Source organism: Plecotus auritus (assembly GCF_963455305.1).
Source record: "Plecotus auritus genome assembly, chromosome: 3".
Classification (NCBI taxonomy): Eukaryota; Metazoa; Chordata; class Mammalia; order Chiroptera; family Vespertilionidae; genus Plecotus; species Plecotus auritus.
The window spans coordinates 216,938,229-216,959,023 of record NC_137772.1 but is presented as its reverse complement, the minus strand read 5'-3'; the positions used below and the strand labels follow the sequence as shown (position 1 = coordinate 216,959,023).

General features: G+C 52.9%; 2 protein-coding genes across 3 annotated transcripts in view; one reads left to right on the top strand and one right to left on the bottom strand.

The window, feature by feature from the left end:
* TIMP3 (TIMP metallopeptidase inhibitor 3) overlaps positions 1–20,239 on the bottom strand; it is a 53,341-nt gene extending 33,102 nt beyond the window's left edge. Inside the window, exon 1 of the mRNA XM_080662716.1 lies at positions 19,732–20,239. Within this exon, the coding sequence (XP_080518842.1) occupies positions 19,732–20,218 (487 nt within the window). The 5' untranslated portion in view covers positions 20,219–20,239. The remainder of the gene's footprint in view (positions 1–19,731) is intronic.
* The window catches only part of SYN3 (synapsin III), a 391,487-nt gene that overhangs the window by 161,636 nt on the left and 209,056 nt on the right, over positions 1–20,795 (top strand). The window lies entirely within an intron of this gene.

Sequence of the window (20,795 nt, the reverse complement as noted above, 5' to 3'; positions counted from 1 at the left end):
GCATGGGCAAAGGGGCTGCAGAGGGCTTTGCACACCAACACTGCCCAGGAATGGGCAGACCCCTGCCGCCTTTCCGCCACCTGTGCTCTGGACCCAAATCCAGGGGAGCCGCCGAGTCCTCCCTTTCCCACCATTGTTTTTATATCTGATTATAAAAATAATGTGTCACCAATGTGAACTTTCATTTTCCAAAAAATACTGGTTAAAGTGAAAATCTCCCTAATCCCACAAATCAGACATAACTAGTGCTGATATTTTGGTGTATAGACATTCAGGCTTTGCTCTGAGCATCTATATATAATTCTTACCATTTTTTTAACGAACGGGGGCTTCTGTTACTCAAAAGTACATCACGGGAAAGACTATCCCTCCGTCATCCGACAGAGACTGCCTCAGGCTATTACATGGCTGCCCCGTGGCCACTGTAAATACACCATCATTTAAGCAATCTATTCAGGACAGACATTTCGATCGACCCCTTTGGGGTGTGTAATTACAAACAGCGCAGCTGTGGACCCCACTGCTTATTTCTCTGGACCACGTTTCCAGAGATGAGACTGCTGGTTCAAGTGTATGCTCAGGTTTAAGGCTCTGATTCTTGGGGCCAGACTGTCCCCCAGAGAGGCCACACCAATTGCTTTTCCCAGCAGCAGCCTGTGAAGGTGACAGACCAACGCCGAGAGGCTGGGAATGCAGGGGTCACGATGCCCGGCACCAGCCCAGGCGCACGGTCTGGAAATCCCCAAAGGCATCAGCTCACAAGCACAAACAAGTGGCTGGCAGGTGGGGAAAGAGCAGGTGGGAGGGGCTCGGGCTTCTCTCAGAAATCCACCCGGCAGGCAGCGTGACAGGTGAATGCCGGGCCACACGAGGTTCCCTTTGTCTCCCCCAAAGGGTGACAAGAGGGGCTCCGTGAGGAGTGATAAATGCCCAGCCCAGGAGTGCAACCACTGCCCGCCCCACTCCCCAGCCTGCCATGGGCCAGGGAAAGGCCTCGCCTCTCTGGACCTCTGTTTTCCCATCTGTTCAGACCTTCTTCCCTCTTTGATCTCAGAAGCAGCCTTCAGACCGGAGGAGACAGATCTCCACCATCCTCCTTCCACCCACCTTTGTTTGGTCTCTCCAGTGTACCCATTTTTACAAACTCTGCCTTCACGAAGAGCCGCACCACCCTTTCCACTGGCCCATCTTCGTGATGAGCAGGAGAGAGAGTGGGTCTCATTGGGAAGTAAAGAACATGCTCCTCCTATTCAGCTTCAGTTCAGCATAAGCTGAGAGCCCCTGGGATCGCCCACGTATCTCGCCCACCTTCGCATCAGCCCTGCATGATGAACCGGGTCTTTCCCATTTGCTGTGGGGGAAACTGAGGCTCAGATTTACAACATTTTAATGAAACGTACCCCGTGAGTAAAGGAAGAGCTGGTTCAACCTCAGGCCTCTGTGAGGCTCATCTCCATCTCTCTAACAGCCTCCATGGTCTTGCCAACCTCCCCTGGGAGAGGATTGCCCGTGCTCAGAAATACAACCACCTCCAGCGCAGGGCTGGGAGATGGAAAAGCATGAAGTCACCCGATTTCTCGGCTCCGTCATGCTTGGCCCAGGCACCTGGAAGCCAATTAACATGTTTCTCCCTAACTTTTAACATCTATAAAAGAAGCAGCGAGGGCATTCATTAGCAGTGTCTGGCAAGACCTTCTTGGCCTCTGTATCATCCATACAGTGCTCCCCGTCCAACAAGTAAGCCGTGCGTTTCCTCTCCCCCTTCCAGGAGACAACATGCATAGACTTGGATTACAAATAGGTGTGAGCGACTTCTGCCATCCTCTACCCCAGAACACATCCCAAACCCCAATTCCTCCTCCCCGGCAACCCCAAGTGCTTCCTGGCGCCTGGAGGGAACCAGATCCTGGGGCTGCTAAAACTTGAATTCTGGGGGGCACGTGCCCGTTCCTCCCCAGGCGTGTTGCAGAATCAAGTTGTTCACATGAAATGTAAGGAGAAAGGTTAGGGCAGGCTGACTCGAAAGCCTGCCCCTCATCCTAAGAGTCAATGGGATTTAAAAAACACATTTGCCAACAAGCTGGGTGCCCATTGTCCCCAATCCCAGGCCTTGTCCCCTGGCTCAGCTTTTCTGGGTGCCCACGTGGTGGCAGGGGCTTCAGTAGAATGAGGGAACAGGCAGAGCAGGGCCACACACACACACACACACACACACACACACACACACACACACACTGGAGGAGGGAGGGAATGCAGTGGCCTTGGGCACAGAGCCAACCTTGGAGAGGGCCTAACCAGGCAAGAGGCCTGACTCACTGCCCTTGCTGAGCCAGGAGCAACACCTACACTGCACCTCCGTGGGAATCAGAAAAAGGCACCCTCCGCTCTAGGTGTTGGCAGCCTGCACCACACACCACACCGAAAAATCCCTCCCAAGGCCCAGTGCACTCGGGCTCCAGGAAAGCAAAGAAGCTGATGGGTTTCTGAGGAAGCCAGGAGGTAGGATGGGTACCACAGGAAACCATCCTGGGTGCACGAACTTCCCACGGGCTGCAGGAAGTGTGTACACCGGCAGCTCCAGAATCCCCTATTTCTGTTTTCTGAGCCTTTGAAAACAAAAGATGTGGTGGGATAGGGGGCCCTTGAATGTGCTTCCTGCAGTAATCCAAGCTGGAACGTGGAGAAGGGAGCGTAGACCCGTGGCCTTGAGGGTCAGGCCATGGCCATAGCGCCTCACGCAGCAGATGCTCAGGAAATCTCGGTTCAGGGAATGGATGTGTCCCAGCGAACGTCTTCATGGGAACGTCACTGAGTCATGGCAACCACCTAGCCAGCTGGGAGGGAGACGTCCAGGTGGTGACAGGCCCGTGCCTAATGGTCTCAACGAATGCCCTGGCTAGTGGTTGGGGAAGAAGGTAGAAATGGAGACACAGCCTTCCTGTGTTTGCCCCCCCCCCCCCCCCCCCCGAGTATCCTGAGATGCCTTCTCTAAGCCTCTCCGGCCCGGTGGCCTGGGGCGCGCAGCCGCCAAGAGGCAGCTCCCGGCCGGCCGGCGGAGCTCAGCACCGGCCCACCGGAGGCCAAGCCTCCTGGAGCCAACACAGATGGCTTCCTCTCTCACTGCCTCACTCCCTAGTGGAGAAAACAAGAAAACAAAATTCCCTTGAGCAACCTGAGACCCTGTGACCCAGGGCAAGTGGCAGGATCTAGCTCCACCTTCTCCTTCCACTTTCCTCGGCTCACCTACCCTCAGGCCCCTAGCAGCCTTCGGTTATTTATAACTGTGTCAGAGGAGAAGGCAGGAAGTAGGAAATTATGAAGGAGGGGGCATGGAGGAGTGGCAGGGGCCAAGTGACCCGCAGGCTAGGAATCTGACCGCCTGGCCCGTGGTGGCCTCGGAGCCCCGTGACAGGGAGTTCTTCCCCAGCCCATAGCCCTCCGGCCTCCCAGCCCTACCTGCTGCTCTCTCCCCGCCATGTCCCTTTCTCAGGGCAAGGTGCAAGCAGTGTCACCCTGAGCCTGTTCCTCTGTCTGCCCCTCGCCGCACGGCTCTCACTGGAGTTAAGGTGCAGGAACGGAGGAGCGGGGGGGGGGGGGGGGACAGGCAGCAGGCCCAGCCTTTCCTCTCCTCCAGCACCGCCCTCACCCCCTTTCTCTCTCCCATTTCAATGCTCTGAAAGCCAGAGTCACAGTGTCCGGGCTTAGGACCAGAACTTCTCATGAACGGCATTAGCATCGAGGGCCCTCAAAGAGGTGACTCCCCGAAAAGCACAGATAAAGGAGCCTGGGGCCCTATGCCTTGGGGACCTTGGCCCTTTTTCTACACCCCATGCTGCGCCCCAAGACCCTGGCTAGCCAGGCCTCTTCTGGTACAAATGCGAACGTACCGTGTGCACTGTGCAGGCTGGGAGGGTCTGTCCTTGCTTTGCCCAGAACCCTGCACTAGGAGATGGAATCCCCATGGCCACCTCGGCATCTTGTGCGGACTGAGGCCCGATACCCAGGCAATTCATTCACCAAAACATTCCGGGCAACCGCTGAGTGCCAAGCAGCGCCGCTGACTTTCAGAGAGTGTGGCACTGGTAGGTCGTTCTTTTTGGTTTTGGTTTTGTTCACACACCGTCACCAGCTCAGGGATCCCTAGGCAAGTTCTGAGTGGGGTGCGTGGGCAGATGATTACAGATGGCCTTCGGGGGGCCTCTGAACCACTAGGAATCTCTATGTGGAGCTTAAATCAGATTCTCAAAGGCCCCAGTTCATAAAATGATCCAGGTGCCCATCCAGGAGAAGTCTAGGTCAGAGGTGAGAGCTCAGGCTGCGCACCTGGGCCCAGAGGTGGGGACACACAGGCATGTCCCCTCTGCTGCTGATTCCCTGCTCTCCAGTCACCTTCACACCAGCCCCACTTTCCCTCCATCAGGCCCCTAATGGTATCAAGATACTAGGATTTAGATCTGATCTGTGTCCAGAACTGAGTCGAGTAAGATGATAACACAAGTCCATGAGCACAGGATGGATCCTTGAATCTGGCCGGCGCCTGGCCTTGGAGGTCCCTCTTCCCTCGCCCCTTCTCTTCCTGCCCCGATAAGGTGCCCACTCGCACGGATGCAGCTGTTTCTGTTTAGCAACTCCAGGTGAGCCCTATGCCATGCAGATGTCGATCCCTCCTTCCTCCTTAGCGGGCACAGGGCAGGCAAGTGGGCAAAATCCTCACTTTTTCAGAGTCCTCACCCGGGCAGCATCGCACCAATGTGTGCACAGGTGCTTCTTGGGGGATATTAGTTTCTTGATCAGCTGCGTTTCGGAAGCACTAGAGCTAAGCCGGCTGCCGTGCAGCAGGGCCCCTGGGAGCCTGGACTGTGCTCACGGCCATTGCGTAACGCCGAGAGGGGAGACAGTAAACAGCTCTCCTGTATACAGGGATTGGCTGAACAGCATTTCTTAGGACTGGTGTTCGGAGGACCGCACCCTGAGAGACATGGCTCCAGGCTTTCCCACCATGCGTACAAGGTCGTGTTCCCTGTCCCTGTCCTCACAGCTCACCTGATGAATTACAGGAGCGGATGATGCTGAATTTCTGCCAGGAAGGCAGCCCGGCTTCTGAGCCGGACAGTGAGGTGTGGCCTTCAGATAGGGAACCGGGGGCTCAGTAGTGGAGGATGGAGCGAGGACTGGTGGCAAATTTGGAGGTTCCCAACTTAGGGCTCTGAGGGACTGGAGTCTGCAACGTGCTTGGGGAACACCCAGTGTGGTAATTGCACAAAAGGAAGTCATCCCCATCTTTCTAGCGTGGTGGGTTAGCAGGCAACAAGCCACAAATACGGGGGAAGCAAACAGTGTTTCTTTCCCTAGCATTAGCGCTGCCTGCTGTTCTCCTGGCCAAAAATAACGACATTGACCTCAAGACAGCAAAAATAGAGACATAAAGGCAACAGGGGGCTTCGTCCTGCAGGAATATGCCGATAAACCTCAGTCTGAAGTTTCGGTGTTTTTTATACAGAGCACAGTCTCTGGCTGAGGGTTCCCCAATGACCCATTTTCAATATTTGTTTATTCCTGTAATTCACCCACATTTATTGAGCACCTACTAAGTGGGAGGGCCTGTGGTCAGGAATACCCATTAATTTCCAGGCAGCAAGGCTATTCTTAGTTTTCTGGTGTCTATTTAAAGAGTGTTAATCCTCTCAGCCTCCCCCTGCCCCCATTCCCCTGCAATTAGACACATACCAAGTTCCAACCTAGTATAGTGAGTGATCTCGCCCCACTGGGAAGGCAGAATGGACAAGTGTTCTTCCCACCCTCCTCCTCCTCCATGGGGCCAGGAATGTGGCCCGCATGGGCTCGGGCAGCCAGGGATCAGCCAAGCCAGAGGACATGTGCCTGCTTTGCCTGGGCATGTGCTGGAGTCCAGAGCCTGTCTGCTCTGGTCTTTACTGGCAGCATAATGAGGCAGAAAGTGCTGAGGAAAAGGAGGATGGAAGGGGACAGTGACAGAATACTGTGGACCAGAAGGCAGACACAGCCGCTCAAATACCAGCTGTGCCACTGCAGGGGTGGTGACTGTGGGCATAATTTGTGATTCAGAGCTCAGAATCTGGAGTCAGGCAGCCTGGACTCAAATCCTCGCTCTTCCACATACTAGCGACATTCTAGGCAAATCCCTTAGCCTCTCTCAGCCTCCGTTTTCCCATCTGTAAAATGGGATGATGGCGATAATAATTCATAATATGAAGTTTTGAAGGCTTACTAATTAATAGAATAATATATGTATATAAGGTTCTTGGCACAGCTGTCAGTTATCATTAGCTGCTTTAATATTTCATTCCTCTAAGCCCAGGTTTTCTCACCTGCAAAACAGAAATGAGGCCACCCTCTCATTGGGTGGTTATGAGAGTTTAAGGAGCCAATGCACGAAAAGGTCTTGTAATATAAAAATGTTACGTATTATAAATATTACTTTACTCGTTTTATTCTAGTTCCAGCTCAATTTCTTAGGCCAGTCTACTCCCCCACTCTAGACCTCAGTTTCCCCTTTTGTCAAGTGAGAGTGGAGTGAGGTGGCTTCTGCAGGGTCACAGCACATGGGTCCCTGAAAGTTACGTACAGCACAACGAAGTCAGTAGCCTTAGAGCCTTGATTGGCTCCAAGACACCTCCCATGTCCCCAGATCTCTGCAGAGCTCATAGGAATACTAGGAGAAAACAAAATGAGGCCTCGAATTTGCAAATATTGCCTTGACCTGCACTGTCCTGTCAGTATGGTGGCCATTCCCCACAGGTGGAGAGTAAGCAATTGGCATGTGACTGGTCCAAACTGTGAGGACAAAATACACATTAAATTTCCAACACTTAGAAAGCTGTTAAGCCCCACTAATAGTTTTATTGGTTGGTTATGTGTGGAAGTCATAATATTCTTGGAGATATCAGATTAAGTTTAGCTATTTTTCTCTCTTTAATGTGGCTATGAGAACATTTAAAATCACATACATGGCCCTGCCCTCATTTGCATCTTACTCATTTGCATCTTACAGTGTTATTGCCCCGGGGCAGTGTGGTCTAGCCTACTGCCTCCTTGCTGTTGAGTCCCCTGGTGAGACACTCTTCTCCGGGGATACAGAAGGAATCTGAGCTATTTAGGGTTGACTTTTCTAAACAAAATAAAACACAGATGTGCACTGTCCAGGTGGGGTGTTAAATTTAAGAGCCCCGGGAAGCTCCGCTGGCTGCAAGGAGCCCTGAATAAATCAGAGCCGTGGAGCTGACAGAGCCGTCCATGAGGTTCGCACATGGCCAGCCCCTGGGGGTCACATCTGCACCCCGTCCCCAAGCCACTCTGGTCTTCTCTGTGAGGAAAGGGTGGGCAGTGGCTTTGGTGTTATTTTCCAAGAGAGTCGCCACGGTTTCCCACACTATCTTAGCAGCTTCAAAGAGCTTTTCTCATTGGATTGGTCAGTGTCCAACATGTCGAAACTGATTTCTCCTCTCTCTCTCTCTCTCTCTCTCTCTCTCACACACACAGACACACACACACACACACACACACACACACACACACACACACACACAGCTACGTGCACCACTGCCTGGAAGGGCCGGAACGCTACCTTCCTGAAATGCCCTCATTCATTCAGGGTACGTTTACTGCATCACTGTTTCCCATCAGGCAGTGAGCTGGTGAACAAGACAGGACTCCAGCTTGCTCAACCTCTGGGGGAGACACCAAGTAGTGATACTATGACGGCTGACGTTTATCAAGTCCTTACTATATGCCAGGCAAGGGGCCAAGCCACTGCCCCATTACCTAGGTGAGCCCCCCGCAGCCCTGCGAGGCTAAGAGCACCATTCTGGCACGCTCCGTTTCACAGCAGGAGAAACAAGGCTGGGAAGGACCGACTCGCCTGCGGTCATGCAGCTGGCGGCTAATGAAACCCGCTTTGAACTGGGCAGTCTTATGCTCTTCCCCACCCCAGAGACTATGGACAGAGATTCACTCAGAGATCTTACGACCCAAAGGAAATGCAAGAGATCATCTGAACTCAAGGTCACTAAACTGGGGGCCCACAGGGCTGCATCTGGCCCAGAGATACATTTTTGTTTGGCCCACATACGTGCGTGTGTGTTTCTTCTTAATTTTACTAACGTCTAAAGAGCATATTTCACATTAAAAGTTCAGATGTCTGGCTTATTCTAAGAGACTGGAAACCTGATAATACGGGACTCGCATTCTGATAGGTTGGAGCTGGACACCAGCAGTCCACTTCAGCGGGGCCATGAACTCTTCAGTTCGCCGCAGTCACCACCACTCTCTATTGCTGCCCCCATTCCAAAGCCAAAGGTGAACTGCTATTTATCATCACATTTTCCCACTGTTTCACTGTCTGTCTAATCATAAAGAAAAATCTTAAGTACCCATGTATCCCTTCAAAGTGGGACCACGAGAGGCTAGGGAACAACACATATATTTTCTGGTAGAAGTGAGTGATATTTCAATAGGTTGCATATGCAACCATAAGCTAGAAATCCAAATGTTTAATGTGAAATCTGATTTCTAAATGTTGACACAATTAAACACACACACACACACACACACACACACACACGTATGGGCCGAACAAAACATATCCCTGGGCCAGTATTGGGGGCTGCCCCTCTGTAGGCATTTGGGTTTGAGATCTGACCTAGATCGGAGGTGAGGAGACCCAGGCCAAGAGAAAATCAATCAAAGAAGTAACTGGAATCACCCCTGCCTTCCTCCAGTGCAGCCTTTTCCCACTGTTCCCATCTGCTCAGAAACCCACCCTGAGAATGACAGGCAGGTGGGTTCTTTCACATCCGTCTGTCCTTCCGGTGAACATGTGTATCAGGAAGACACGGGCTCCCTGGGGGCCTCTGTCCTGTTGTTGGGAAGGGGAGTGGACTATGATTGCTCAAAAGGGTGTGTGTCTGACCTGGCTCTTCCAAACCCCTCCTCATCCACGTGAACAAGGTCCCTCAAATCACACGCATCTTAGTCCCAGGTGTTCATCGGAGCCAGGCTTTCCTGAGGGAAGTCTTCTCGGCTACAGATGTCCGAGCCAAGCAGTTCGCCAGATTTCCCGGAGCAAGGGGCTGCTCGGGTAGACTGGAGCAGGAAGGCCTAGTTTTGATGAACACTGAGTCTTACTCACACCTCCCGTCCCTCAGCTTCAGTAGAGGGGTATGGGTTTCAAAAGAATTTGTACCAAGTCCCCCAGTGACTTATAGTAGACCCTGGAGTGACCTTGACGTTTAATTCTAGCCTTCCGCCGGGTCCGCCGGGTGGCTGTTTGCTTGGAAAAAAAAAAAAAAAATTGGCTCTGCTGCAACAGGAAGTTTGGTGGTCAAATATGTCATCCGATGAAGTCTGTCCGCTCATTAGCAGTTCTGTTCAGCCGAATCCCTCTCCGCTTCCACAACCGCAGAGATCCTGGCTCTTATCTTAATAGGCCATATTTCTACAGAAGTTACCTCCTAAAAGGTGCTGACTCCAGGCCTGTCCATGGCACATCCCCAAACCCTGGGGTAGACGAGAGTAGGTGGGGGCTGGGAGCGTGGCCTGGCATCCAGGAGCACTGATCCCTTTCCCAGGCCCTTGCCCTGGCTCCCCTGTCACCTGCTACCTGAGCCTCCCAGAGGCAGGGGTGCTGGAGCAGTGGAAGGAGGGAAGGGGGTGCCTGATCCTTGAAAAGAGTGGGAGACTTGGCCTCAGAAGCGTGGGTTCCAATCCCAGCTCTGGGTATCAGCTGGGTGCCAGGCTCCTGAACCACACCAGCTCTCACAGTCACGTCTGCTTCATGGGAAAGCTGACCTCCGCCGTCCTGCGTTCCTCCTTGGAATGTTGCGGCCATCAAATAAGATCAAGGGAACTTATGACTCTAAAATGCGGAGAGTCGTGAAAAGATAGAGCAGGGAACCTTGTTGTTCATTTCTCTGTCCTGTGGGAGGCAGTCTGACAGAAGCATTCAAGTTGGGGCGGGATCTCAAACAACCATGGCTTTTTGAGACTCAGTTCTCTGTGACCCTGAAAAATGTCACATCACCCCTTGGGCCACACTTTTCTCACTGAAAATAAAGCGGGAATCCCTACTCTGCCGTGTCATATACCAACACTACTAAAAGCCAGCATTTATTGAGCTTTTAGTCGGTGGCCAATTCTGTGCTAAACATTGTCCACGAATTGTTTCACTTGCTAGTAATCACCAACCCAATGGGTCACATACTATGACTCCCCCATTTTGCAGATGAGGAAACTGAGGCTAAAGAACCTGCCCAAGCTTGTGAGCAGCAGAGTTCACAAGAGCTACTAAAGTTCCAAATCTCAGAGGCCGTGAGTCTATTCAGGATGATCAAGACTAGGTCCAAAGGAGAACCCCCCCAACTCCTGAGCTGCCAGCACTTGAGCCACACAGCAGTAATCCCTGAAGGGACGAAGCCACGTCTTCATGACCCGAGTTGCAAGGTTCACCTTCCTCATGCCCTACTCTGGGGCGTTGCAGGCGCCCCTGAGATTTCTGAATGAAACAGCCCTTCCCTGCAGGCAACTGGGCTGATGCCTGGCAACCTCACTCCAAGGGGAGCAAAGATATGTGGAGGGGGAGGGGATCGTTGCCATGCAATATTTAAGGTCTCTAGTTCCGGAATGGCTCTGGTCTGCTCAGGATTTCCCCTCCCCCCACCACCACCGCCCACCCCCTCCCCTGCCGCCCTGTCTTCCTTCCCAGGGCTCTGTTTTTCCACCAGCTGAACTTTACCTTGGCTTTCTGAGGCCAAACCTTATGGCTTTCCTTCCCCTTCCCACCCCCACAGAAAGCCAGGTGGCCGCAGGCCTGAGAGTACCTCAAGTCCCTACTCTCTGTGCCCAGAATGCCACAGTTATGCGATAAGGTTTACAGGGACATAAATCAGACCTGGGTGTTGGGTAGCGTGGATTGTCCCTTTTGTGGCAGCCAAACCCTCCCAGCCTGGCAGGTGGCTTATGCATGGATCAGGAAGGGTTCAACAGGGCCCCTCCCCTCCTCCAGACACTCACGTTTTAGCAACTACAGTCGGGATAGACACTCGTGGCCTCCTGTCAAACACTGTTTAGTGAGTCCCTTTAGCTAGAATCAATACTCTTCTGCTCCAGCCTGCAGAGATTAATTCAGGAAAATAAATACCTGAACCCATGTCACCTCCTCTGAAAAGGTAGGCAACTCAACGAGGACACATCGGCGACCTGCTACCTCAGCTGACCCCATTCTCAGCACTGTGGGTCCATACAAAAATGGCAAGGGTGATAAATGGGCTTGCCCCAGGGAGGAGAGATGGTAAGCTGATGTGACACTAAGGAACCAATCTCAGAGGGGGAAAGAACAGTGAGCTAGCCCAGCCGGTGTGGCTCAGTGGTTGAGCATCGACCTTTGAACCGGGAGGTCACAGTTCAATTCCCAGTCAGGGCACATGCCCAGGTTGCAGGCTCGATGGATCCCCCAGTCGGGGGCTTGCAGGAAGCAGCCAATCAATGATTCTCTCTCGTTATTGGTGTGTCTCTCTCTATGAACCAGGAGGCCATGGTTTGATTCCCAGCCAGGGCATAAGCCTGGGTTGCGGGCTCGATCCCCACTGTGGGTAGGAGGCAGCCGATCAGTGATTCTCTCTCATCACTGGTGTTTCTCTCTCTCTCTCTCCCTCTCCCTTCTCTGAAATCAATTTTTTAAAAAATTAAAAAAAAAAAAAGAACAGTGACCTACGAAGGAGTCCACGAGCTATTTTCAGCATTTCAGTAAGCCAACCAAACCGTATGCCACAATCATCCATAACCCAGAAATGCTTCCCAGACTGAAGCAAACACCAACATTCTTGGCTCTGGGTTGCAACTAATTGGTGTATTTGCTGATTAAGCCAGAATAACATTAGACTGGCTGGCATGGCCGTGATGGATACAGTGTAGCAGTTTTATTTTTAATGGAAAAGTAATCAACTCTCAACACATGAAGTTGTGGTGGATAATGTTTCCTAACATGGAATTCATTGAAGGAAAATGAATAAAAATAGTCCTTGGTGTTGGAAGGGCTGGGAACCGCTGATTCAGTGGAAAGAGCACTGGGTTAAGAATTAGAAAGAGGGTCAATAGTGTTAGGACCATAGTGTCATAAAATGGGTTTTGTTAGGACCTTCCTGTCATAAAATTGGTGGCAGCGGGGGAGGCAGGGGCTGGAGAGGCTGGCTATAGGAGGAAATCAAAGAGAAGCATACGGAGGGGAACCCCAACATGCGGAGTCAAAAGACCAATGTGGGGGGGGGGGAGTTACAAAAGGTAATGCATCTCCCCAAGTCCAAAGAATACTAGCTCTGGGTCTGTGCTTGAGACCGATTCAGAATACAAGTTTTGGAGACTGACTAGCAGGTGTAGGTTCTGGCTCCTCTGCTTCGTAGCGGTGTGATCTTGGACTAGCACGTTCACCCCTCCAGCCTCACAGCGTGACGTGGTATGCAAGTGAGGAGTTGGTACAGTGCCTGGTGCCTAGTCCGTGCACCTTAATGCAAGGTGGCTGTCATTGTTGGGGATGCCCTGCTGGGTGGTATTTAAAAATCACTTTGTCTTCCTCTGGGAGGGCGGTGGAGTACTATGTCCAGAAGATGGGGTTGGACTTATCAAATAACGCCAACAGCATAGAGGTGCCTTCCTCTCGGAGGGGTTAGATGCGTCCCATTGGGTGGTGCCCAGCCCCTAGGTTTCGCCCGGCCCAAACAGGACCCACTCTGGGAGGTTCCCACACAGCTTTGGAGAACTTGGTTTTTGCTAAAGATGGTGTTTTTAAACGTTTCCAATGCGGGCAAGGTGATGCCAGGAGTAGGCAGGGAAATGGGACCGAGCGAGACCTGGAGGATGAGAAGTTAGTAAGGGGTGCTCGAAACCAAGAGGGTGGCAGGGCCAAGACCCCGAGAGAGAATCTGAGCACAGGAGCTTCAAGGGCCAGTGAGGAGGAGGATGGAGAGGTGGGCCAGCGCCATCCTGGCCCCGATGAGCCAGGGTAGGACACCCGAGGAGTTTTAATCAGGACACTGCACGTCGCTCTCAACCAGCCTTGCAGCTGCCATGGTGACGGCGTCATTCTTGGCTGAGGCCCACTGCCCCCCCCCCCCTCGGTCCATCTCCACGGCCATCGCACCACTCCCGCCCAAGCAGCATCCCAAATGCAATGGCGAGGGGAAGGGGGACAGAGGGATGTGTCCCCTTGCGCCATCATGAACCTGGCCAGAGCCAGTGACCTGGGGGACACCTTTGAGGCAGCAAATAAACCCTGTATGGGTCTCTTCAGAATACAGCACGTGAGCTTGAACCTGGGTTCCTGTGAAACCCCAAAGTCCAACACCTTGATGTAATGAAAGGCCCGGGCTTACCATGAAAGCAAAAGAATAAGACCACCTTCCACTGAATTACCCCACCGGCAACAAGTCAAGGGCCGAGGCTATCCTGGCACTTCAGCCCCTCCCTCCCTCCCGCCCTCTCTCCCTCCCTCCCTCCCTCCCTCCCTCCCTCCCTCCCTCCCTGTAAAAATGCTTCTGTCAACTTGGTCTAAGTGTCCCTAATTTTGCTCGCTCGCAAAGGGACAGAGGGATGAGCAAAAAAAGAGCAAAATCCTAGAAAGTCAAGGAAAATGTTCTCATTTGAAAGAAGCGTGGAAGTATGACTAGGGCTGCAATGGTTCCGCCATCCGAACGAACAGAACTGGGGTTTTTATTACAGCGCACATTTCATATGACTCTGTATTCATTTCAGGTGTACAGGATGATCCTATACTTTACAAAGTGATCCCTCCAGGATTTGTGGTACCCACCTGGCACCATCCATAATTACTACAATATTATTGACTGTATTCCCTATGCTGTACTTGACATCCCCGTGACGATTTTATAACTACCCACTTAATACTTTCCAATCCCTTCACCGTTTTTGCCTAGTCGCCCAACAATATTTTATGGCTGAATAATGTCCATCTCTTGGCTATTGTAAATAACACTGCAATGAACATAGGTGGTGCATACATTCTTTCCAATTAGTGTTTTGGGTTTCTTAGGATAAATTCCCAGAAGTGGAATCACTGGGTCGTAAGGCAGTTCCATTTTTAATTTTTTGAGGACCATCCATGCTGTTTTCCATGTGAAAAGAACTATGTTAACACAGCCACTCTGGAGGGCAAGCCTGTGGGAACTACTCAAATGTAAAATGCATGTACCTTGTGTCCAATAATTCCAATTGTATACTTTCCATGGAGATATATTTGTTCCCGTGACCAAGAGCATTGTGCAGTGACTGTTGCAGCGGTCTTTGTAAGCATGAAAAGCTGTTAGAAACCTAGATATCTACCAATAGGTGAATGGCTCAATCAATATATACCTATACCTATAGGGATATTATATCATTATAGTAATATAATAGCGTATGGTAAAATATAGCATAATATTACATCATATAATATAATGTAATATATAGCAGGTGATTACATTTTTTGAATCAGGTTGCAGGGGGTTAAATATGGGCTCTGCTATAACCTTGAACAAATTTCCTAGGTCCGTGGTCGGCAAACTGCAGCTCGCGAGCCACATGCGGCTCTTTGGACCCTTGAGTGTGGCTCTTCCACAAAATACCACAGCCTGGGCGAGTCTATTTTTGAAGAAGTGGCATTAGAAGAAGTTTAAGTTTAAAAAATTTGGCTCTCAAAAGAAATTTCAATCGTTGTACTGTTGGTAGTTGGCTCTGTTGACTAATGAGTTTGCCGACCACTGGCCTAGGTAATTGTTCTAAGCCTCAGTTTCCTCATCTGTAAAATGGAGATGATAACAGCTCACCTGCCTCACGGGACTATTGAGAGAATGCAATGAGTTGATGCATGCTAATTATTTAGAATGGTGCCTCGCACAGAGTAATTGCTGCATAATCAGTTTTTAAGTTACAACCCCATGGAACATTATATCTAAAAGGAATGAAGTAGATCCAAATGTGTTAACTGAGACCAATCTCTAATACACATTGTCCAATGGAAAAAAAAAAGCAGATTCTATGTGTTGTTCTACTATTCATGTTTCTAAGGGGAAAAGCTACTCTGAGTTTTCTATCTGTACCTATGTATGTAAATGCACAGAGAAGAAAGGGTCTGGAGAAGGAGCTAGCTCCTTAGAGGAAGTTATCAAAAAGGACTTTACCTTTAGCTGATTTTAGATAGATAAATAGATAAAGATATACATACATATATACATGGATGTAGAATATATTCACAAAATACTTGTAACTTTAAAATGTAGGTAAAAATTAAAGGGCTGAGGTGGTACAAACCATTATTCCCCTTTTATAAAGGAGAAAACTGGAGTTTAAAGACATCCAATAGCCTGCCTAGGCACACACAGCCAGCACGCCCTGGAGGATGTCCGCCCGGCTCTGCCCGCCCCCTGGCCTCTCCACCACCCCACACTGCCTCCCCAGGCCACCCAGGAGCCGCCTGTGACAAAGGCTAGAAGAAGGGGCCTCCTTGTCCTGGTTGCAGTGGGAAAAGCCGAACGCAGGGGAGAATGGTGGTGTTGTTTTTGTTTTCCGTTGGGGAACCTGTCGGAATGTGCCGTTCAGCAGTGGGGCCGAATGGTTCCTACAAAACAAACAAAGGCCTCCACCCAGGCCACCTCTGCGCCTCTGTTCCAGCCTTCTCTCTCCAGGGACTGTGAAAGGGACACCACCGAGGGCGGGGCTTCTCCAGCCAGCCGGGACCCAGGCTCCGACTCTCTCTAGTTTCCCACCCACCCCCCTGGCCATCTGCACCGACTGGACAAGGCGTCCTGGGCGCCCCAGCTCACCCCACTGGAAGGAAAGAGTATTGCAGCCTGAGATTCTTGTATCTAGTAGTTCTACTTCCCCCTGCGCCTCAGGGAGATGGTCTTTTTTTATTTACTTTGACTTGGTGAATTTCAGGGTCTATTCCAGTTCTCATAGCTAAAGGACATCGGAAATGTTTCTTTCTTTTTCTCCATTTAAACCCTCAAATAATAATGATATGTTCCCCCTCCCATAAGATGACGTGTAAAGAAAATCTCTGGCCATTTGGTTATCTTCCTATTTTTTGAAACGTCTCCAGTCAACAAGTAAAGCACTCTTGTTCACCGTCCATCCCATCCTGGTGCTAGGGGCGGTGGTCTGACTCAGAATGTCAAGGGTAAGTGAAAGTTGAGACGTTATTGAAGAACAGCATAGCGCACAATGCATTTAGCCTTCGCGGGCTACAGTGAGCTGCAGTGTTGATGGGCCGGGTGACCTTGAGCAAGCACAACCTCTCTCAGCCTCCATGTTTCCATCTGATTCAATGGACAGAACGCCCACCCTTCAGCCTGCTGTGAGGTGTGTGTGCCAGCAGGAATCTGAGAGCAGCTCTCCTCTTTCCGAGGGTTCCAAGATGTCGGGCAGCCTGGGTCCCCTCCCCAAGTGGCTGCTGGCTCCTTTCTGAAGTTTGATCCCCCCCTTTTTTTTTTCAAGTCCCAAAGCCCAGTGTGGAGTGTCATTGTGTGGGATCGTGAGAGGGAATGGATCCGGCTTCTTTGAAAATGGCTTCTTTGCTAAAACCACAACCTCAGATCTGATACAGAAAGAATCTGCTGGCACTGGTCCCTGTCAAAACAATTCTGTGATATCCGGGGACCATCCTCCAGGCCTGGCAGGGCCCCCAAGCTGAGCCTTCCTCTCTGATTCCCAATAGGCACAGGGGGCAGGCCCCCAACACTCCATCTCACAGCCCCTTTCCTCTATGCGGGGCGGGGGCAGCAGAGAAAAGGGCTTAGAGCTGTGAACAAAATCCTCTCTCTACTGCTCCCCCCACCCCAGGAACACTCCCCTACACACACACACACACACACACACACACGCACACAGGCAGGCAGGCACACGCACTGCCCACCCCTGCCTGAGCTGGGCAGAGCTGCTGGAGCAGGATCCACCCGGCCAAGACTGCCTTCTTCATTCCCAGCCCCCTCCCTTCCCTCCTCCAGAGTCAAGGTTTTGTGAGGAGTTTCAAGGGCATGACTGGTGGGGAGGGGACCACAGACAGGGCTGCTGCCAAGTCCTTTCTTCCCCCCACAGAGCGTTTTATAAGCCAGCGTGTAGTTTACTCTGCTCCTAAACACTTCACTGGGGTGCAGGGCCTGGAGTTGCCATAGAAACACCTTTGAACTCTTCCTCACCCAGAAGACTGTGCCAATCCCCAGGGCTTTAGGGGAGAAAGTCCAAAAGAGGCACCTGTGGATGCGGAGAAAGGAGAGGGAAGGCCATGGTGGTGGAGGTGGAGGGGTTCCTTAGAGAGGGCGGAGCCAGGCATGCCATGCCCCTCACCCAACAACAGGGCACCAGGCCACAAAGAGGGGAAAAAGCCAGGAAGGTTCTGGAAGAGGAAGCTGGTGGGCTGGCTTGAACCTCTTTAATGAGTTACAGCATTGATCGGTGGGTCCATAGGGGTCAAGGGGACTGGGGTGCTGCTATGTATTTCCTTCTGGGGGAGAACAGTCTTCAGGCAGGATTGGAAACTAGGGAGGCTGTGACTAGGAAAACGGGGAGCCCCCTACTGGCCACCAGCGCTGCAAGGCAGCGGAGGTCAGCGGGCAGCCCACATCCACACCTCCCATTTCTAAAAGCATTATCTCATCGCTGCCACCAGTGCAGTGCACCAAACCCAGGCAGCACAGCTCTGGACCGGAGCCAGCGTATCAAAGATTTTTTTTATTGTTTCTTTTTTAGTTTTGCTACCACAGTGTTCTGGTCTTTGGGCACCTCCCGGGAACTTCGCTTTTCTCTGGAGTTTATTGCGGGGAGAGGGGCTATTTCTCGGGTAAATCCAGAGAAATTACAAGAAACTTTCAGCATCAGCCCAGACCCACGGCAGGAAACCTCAGCGGTGAACAGTGAGGCAGTGCCCCCACTTGGAAGCGGGGTTTCCGTGCCTCTGTTTCCACTGCTCCCTGGTCAGCTTGCAGGGTGGAAACCCAAAAGCCCAGGGTAGGAGCAGGGAGGAAGCGTGAGGTTCCCCTCTCCCCATACACCTTCAAGTCCAAGGGCACACGCCAAGCCATTGTCAAGCGCAAGGCCCTGACTCCACCTGTCAGATGCCAGGCCCCCGTGTGCACTCCTATGAGCAAGACCAGAAACCAGCAGCTGCAGCTCCCCAACACCTCTCAGGTAGGAATGTACCTACAGGGGGCGGGGGTTGGGGAGAGGAGACAGGCCAGGTGGAATTTGGGTGAGGTCAGTCCCAGGAGAAGGGAGAAAACCTCCCAGGCCTCAGGCAGCTCAGCAGAACCCTTCCAGGCATACCCACAAACCCAGGGGCCATCCTGGTCCCCCTGGAGAGAGGAGGGTGTGCCACTTGACCCCAGGCTACACACACTCCCTTCCCCCCCCCCCCCAGCAGGCCTGCTAATTGGACCGACCTGGTCCCCACAGCCACCTCCCTGATTCCCCTAGACCAGGCCAGGCCCACCAGCAGCGCCCCTCCCAACCTCAGCTGCCTCCCCTGCCCGGCTCCTGCCTCCTCCCCCGCCTCCCCTACAGCACACTTGTGGAGGCCCTCACCCAGGACCCAGTGGAAAATTTCCTTCCCCTTTATGACTGTACTTAAAACACACATACTCCATTCTTCACCTCTGAATCCACTCAGCCGAGCGGCTAGACTGTGTCCCACCCCAGCCCGGCCGGCGTGCACACACACACACACACACACACACACACACATGCGCGCGCGTACACAGCAGGGGCCGCTGGACATGCTTTATGAGCTAGAAAGGAGAGGAGAGATGTTTTCCAGCTGCTCCTCCACCTCTCGCCATCCAAGCCCGTGTCCTGCACGCTCCCAGACCAGCTCTCCCAGGACCCTCCCTGCTACTTTGTACAGAGTGGCTCTAATCAAGACAACAAGCCCAGCTTGGAATCGTCACCTTGTTGTGTGTGACCCGTGGCATCTTTGTTCTTTTGGTGACAAGTCTATTTTCCACTGCTCCTTCTCCCCCTCCTCACACACATTCAAGGGGGAAAAAATAGCCTTCCTGTGACTTCTCACAGCTCTGTGATAAGTGATCCCTCACACAAGCCACCTCCCGCTGGCCATCAACACTCTCCAGTACAGCTCCTGGGGGAGGGCCAGCCCCTCCGCTTTCTTCTCATTTTCCCCTGGAGTCCACCCACCCCGCCGCTGGCAGTCCAAGGAGCTCCATTAGCACTTGCTGAGAAACTCAAGGTCGGTGTGGGTCTCATGGGGAAAGCATGAACTTCTTAAGCGATGCAAACTCAGAAACTTCAAGTTTCTCCTGCCACTTTCTGTGCACATGCCTGGCAACTTTTTTTTTTTTAATTATTCAACATCCCAACAGTTTATTAGGCATCCCAAGTGCTAGGATCCCTTTCCCCTTACCCCCAGCTCTTCCTCCCGCCATCGTGAAAGGGGAGTTTTACCAGATGTCAAAAGGACCCATAGGGACCTCAGCTCCTAAAAGGAGAGCAAAGGCTGCAACGGGTTCATTCAGACCCTGTGGGGTTTCTCTGCGCGGCATCTCCCCGTCGGCTATGTCAGCGCCCTCGCCCCAAGCCCGGGCAGAAAAAAAAGAGGGGAGTTCGCCATGGCACCCCGAGCAGCGGGCAGCATCCCCGACTGGGCTGCACCGCACGAGGGGCCCTGGGGAGCTCCCGCGGAGACAAGGGAGAGCTTACCTATGTCAGAGTTGCAGAAGGCTTCCTGGGGGTGGGTGGGCGAGCATGTGCACGCCTCGGCGCCCCAGTACCCCAGGCTCCAGGTGCCCAGGAGCACGACCAGCCCGAGCCAGGGAGTCATCGCTGCTCTAGGAGCCACTGCTCGCCTCTCCGAAGTTGCCGTGCGCGCCGGCGGCGGGGCTGCTGCAGCCGGAGCCGGTGCACCCACCGTATGGGGCAACTTGGACCGCGGCGCGCTGCCCTCCGAGTGCCCAAAGGGACGGATCGGGTGCGGCGAGGCGGCCTCGGCGCTGGCGCACGACTCTGCGGGCCGGCGGTCGCTCCGGGTCGAGGAGCGGGAGCTGGAGCAGCAGGAGGAGAAGTCGTCCGAGAGCCCGCTCGCTGCCTGCTCTGCGCCGCTGCTGCTCGGCGGCCGAGTAATATAGCGCTCGTACCCCCGGCGCCCCCTCTCGGGGTCCCGCCCCTCCGACCAATCGCGGAGCCGCATTACCTCATCGGCCCTCCGAAAAGGGGGTGGGGCCGAGGGCGCGGGGCGACGGGGCGGGGCCTCCCCCGGCCGGTTCAGATCCTTATAGGGAATAATGCGGCTTTGGGCTCGGGAGTGGAGGGACTGGGACGCGCCTCAGACCCGCGCTGGCGGGGTAGGTAGCCCCGGGAGCAGCGCCCGCGTGCCCCCTCCCGCCCGCACCTCTGCCACACGCCTACACGCCCTCCGGGCGCCTCCCGACTCAACCGGAGTCAACTGCTCCCGCCCCAGCACCCACCCTCCGCGGGTCAGGGCGGCCCTGGCCCTGGAGACCTTGACTGCACCTGGATGAAAAGCTAGGAGAAAGTTTACCTTCCCACCTTCTCTGAAAAAGCAGAGTCAGAGGGGAAAATCAGACAGGTGACCTACCCTCTCCCCCCCACCCCCCCCACGCCCCCGGCTTTCCTGCCTTTTGGAGCTGGCGGCTATAATAGCAGGCCCGTTCCCCACTCACCCGGAGTACATTGCGAAGTCATTCAACAAACACTGTGCTGGACGTTGGGTTCAGCAAAACAAAGTTCTTGCCCCCGTGGAACTT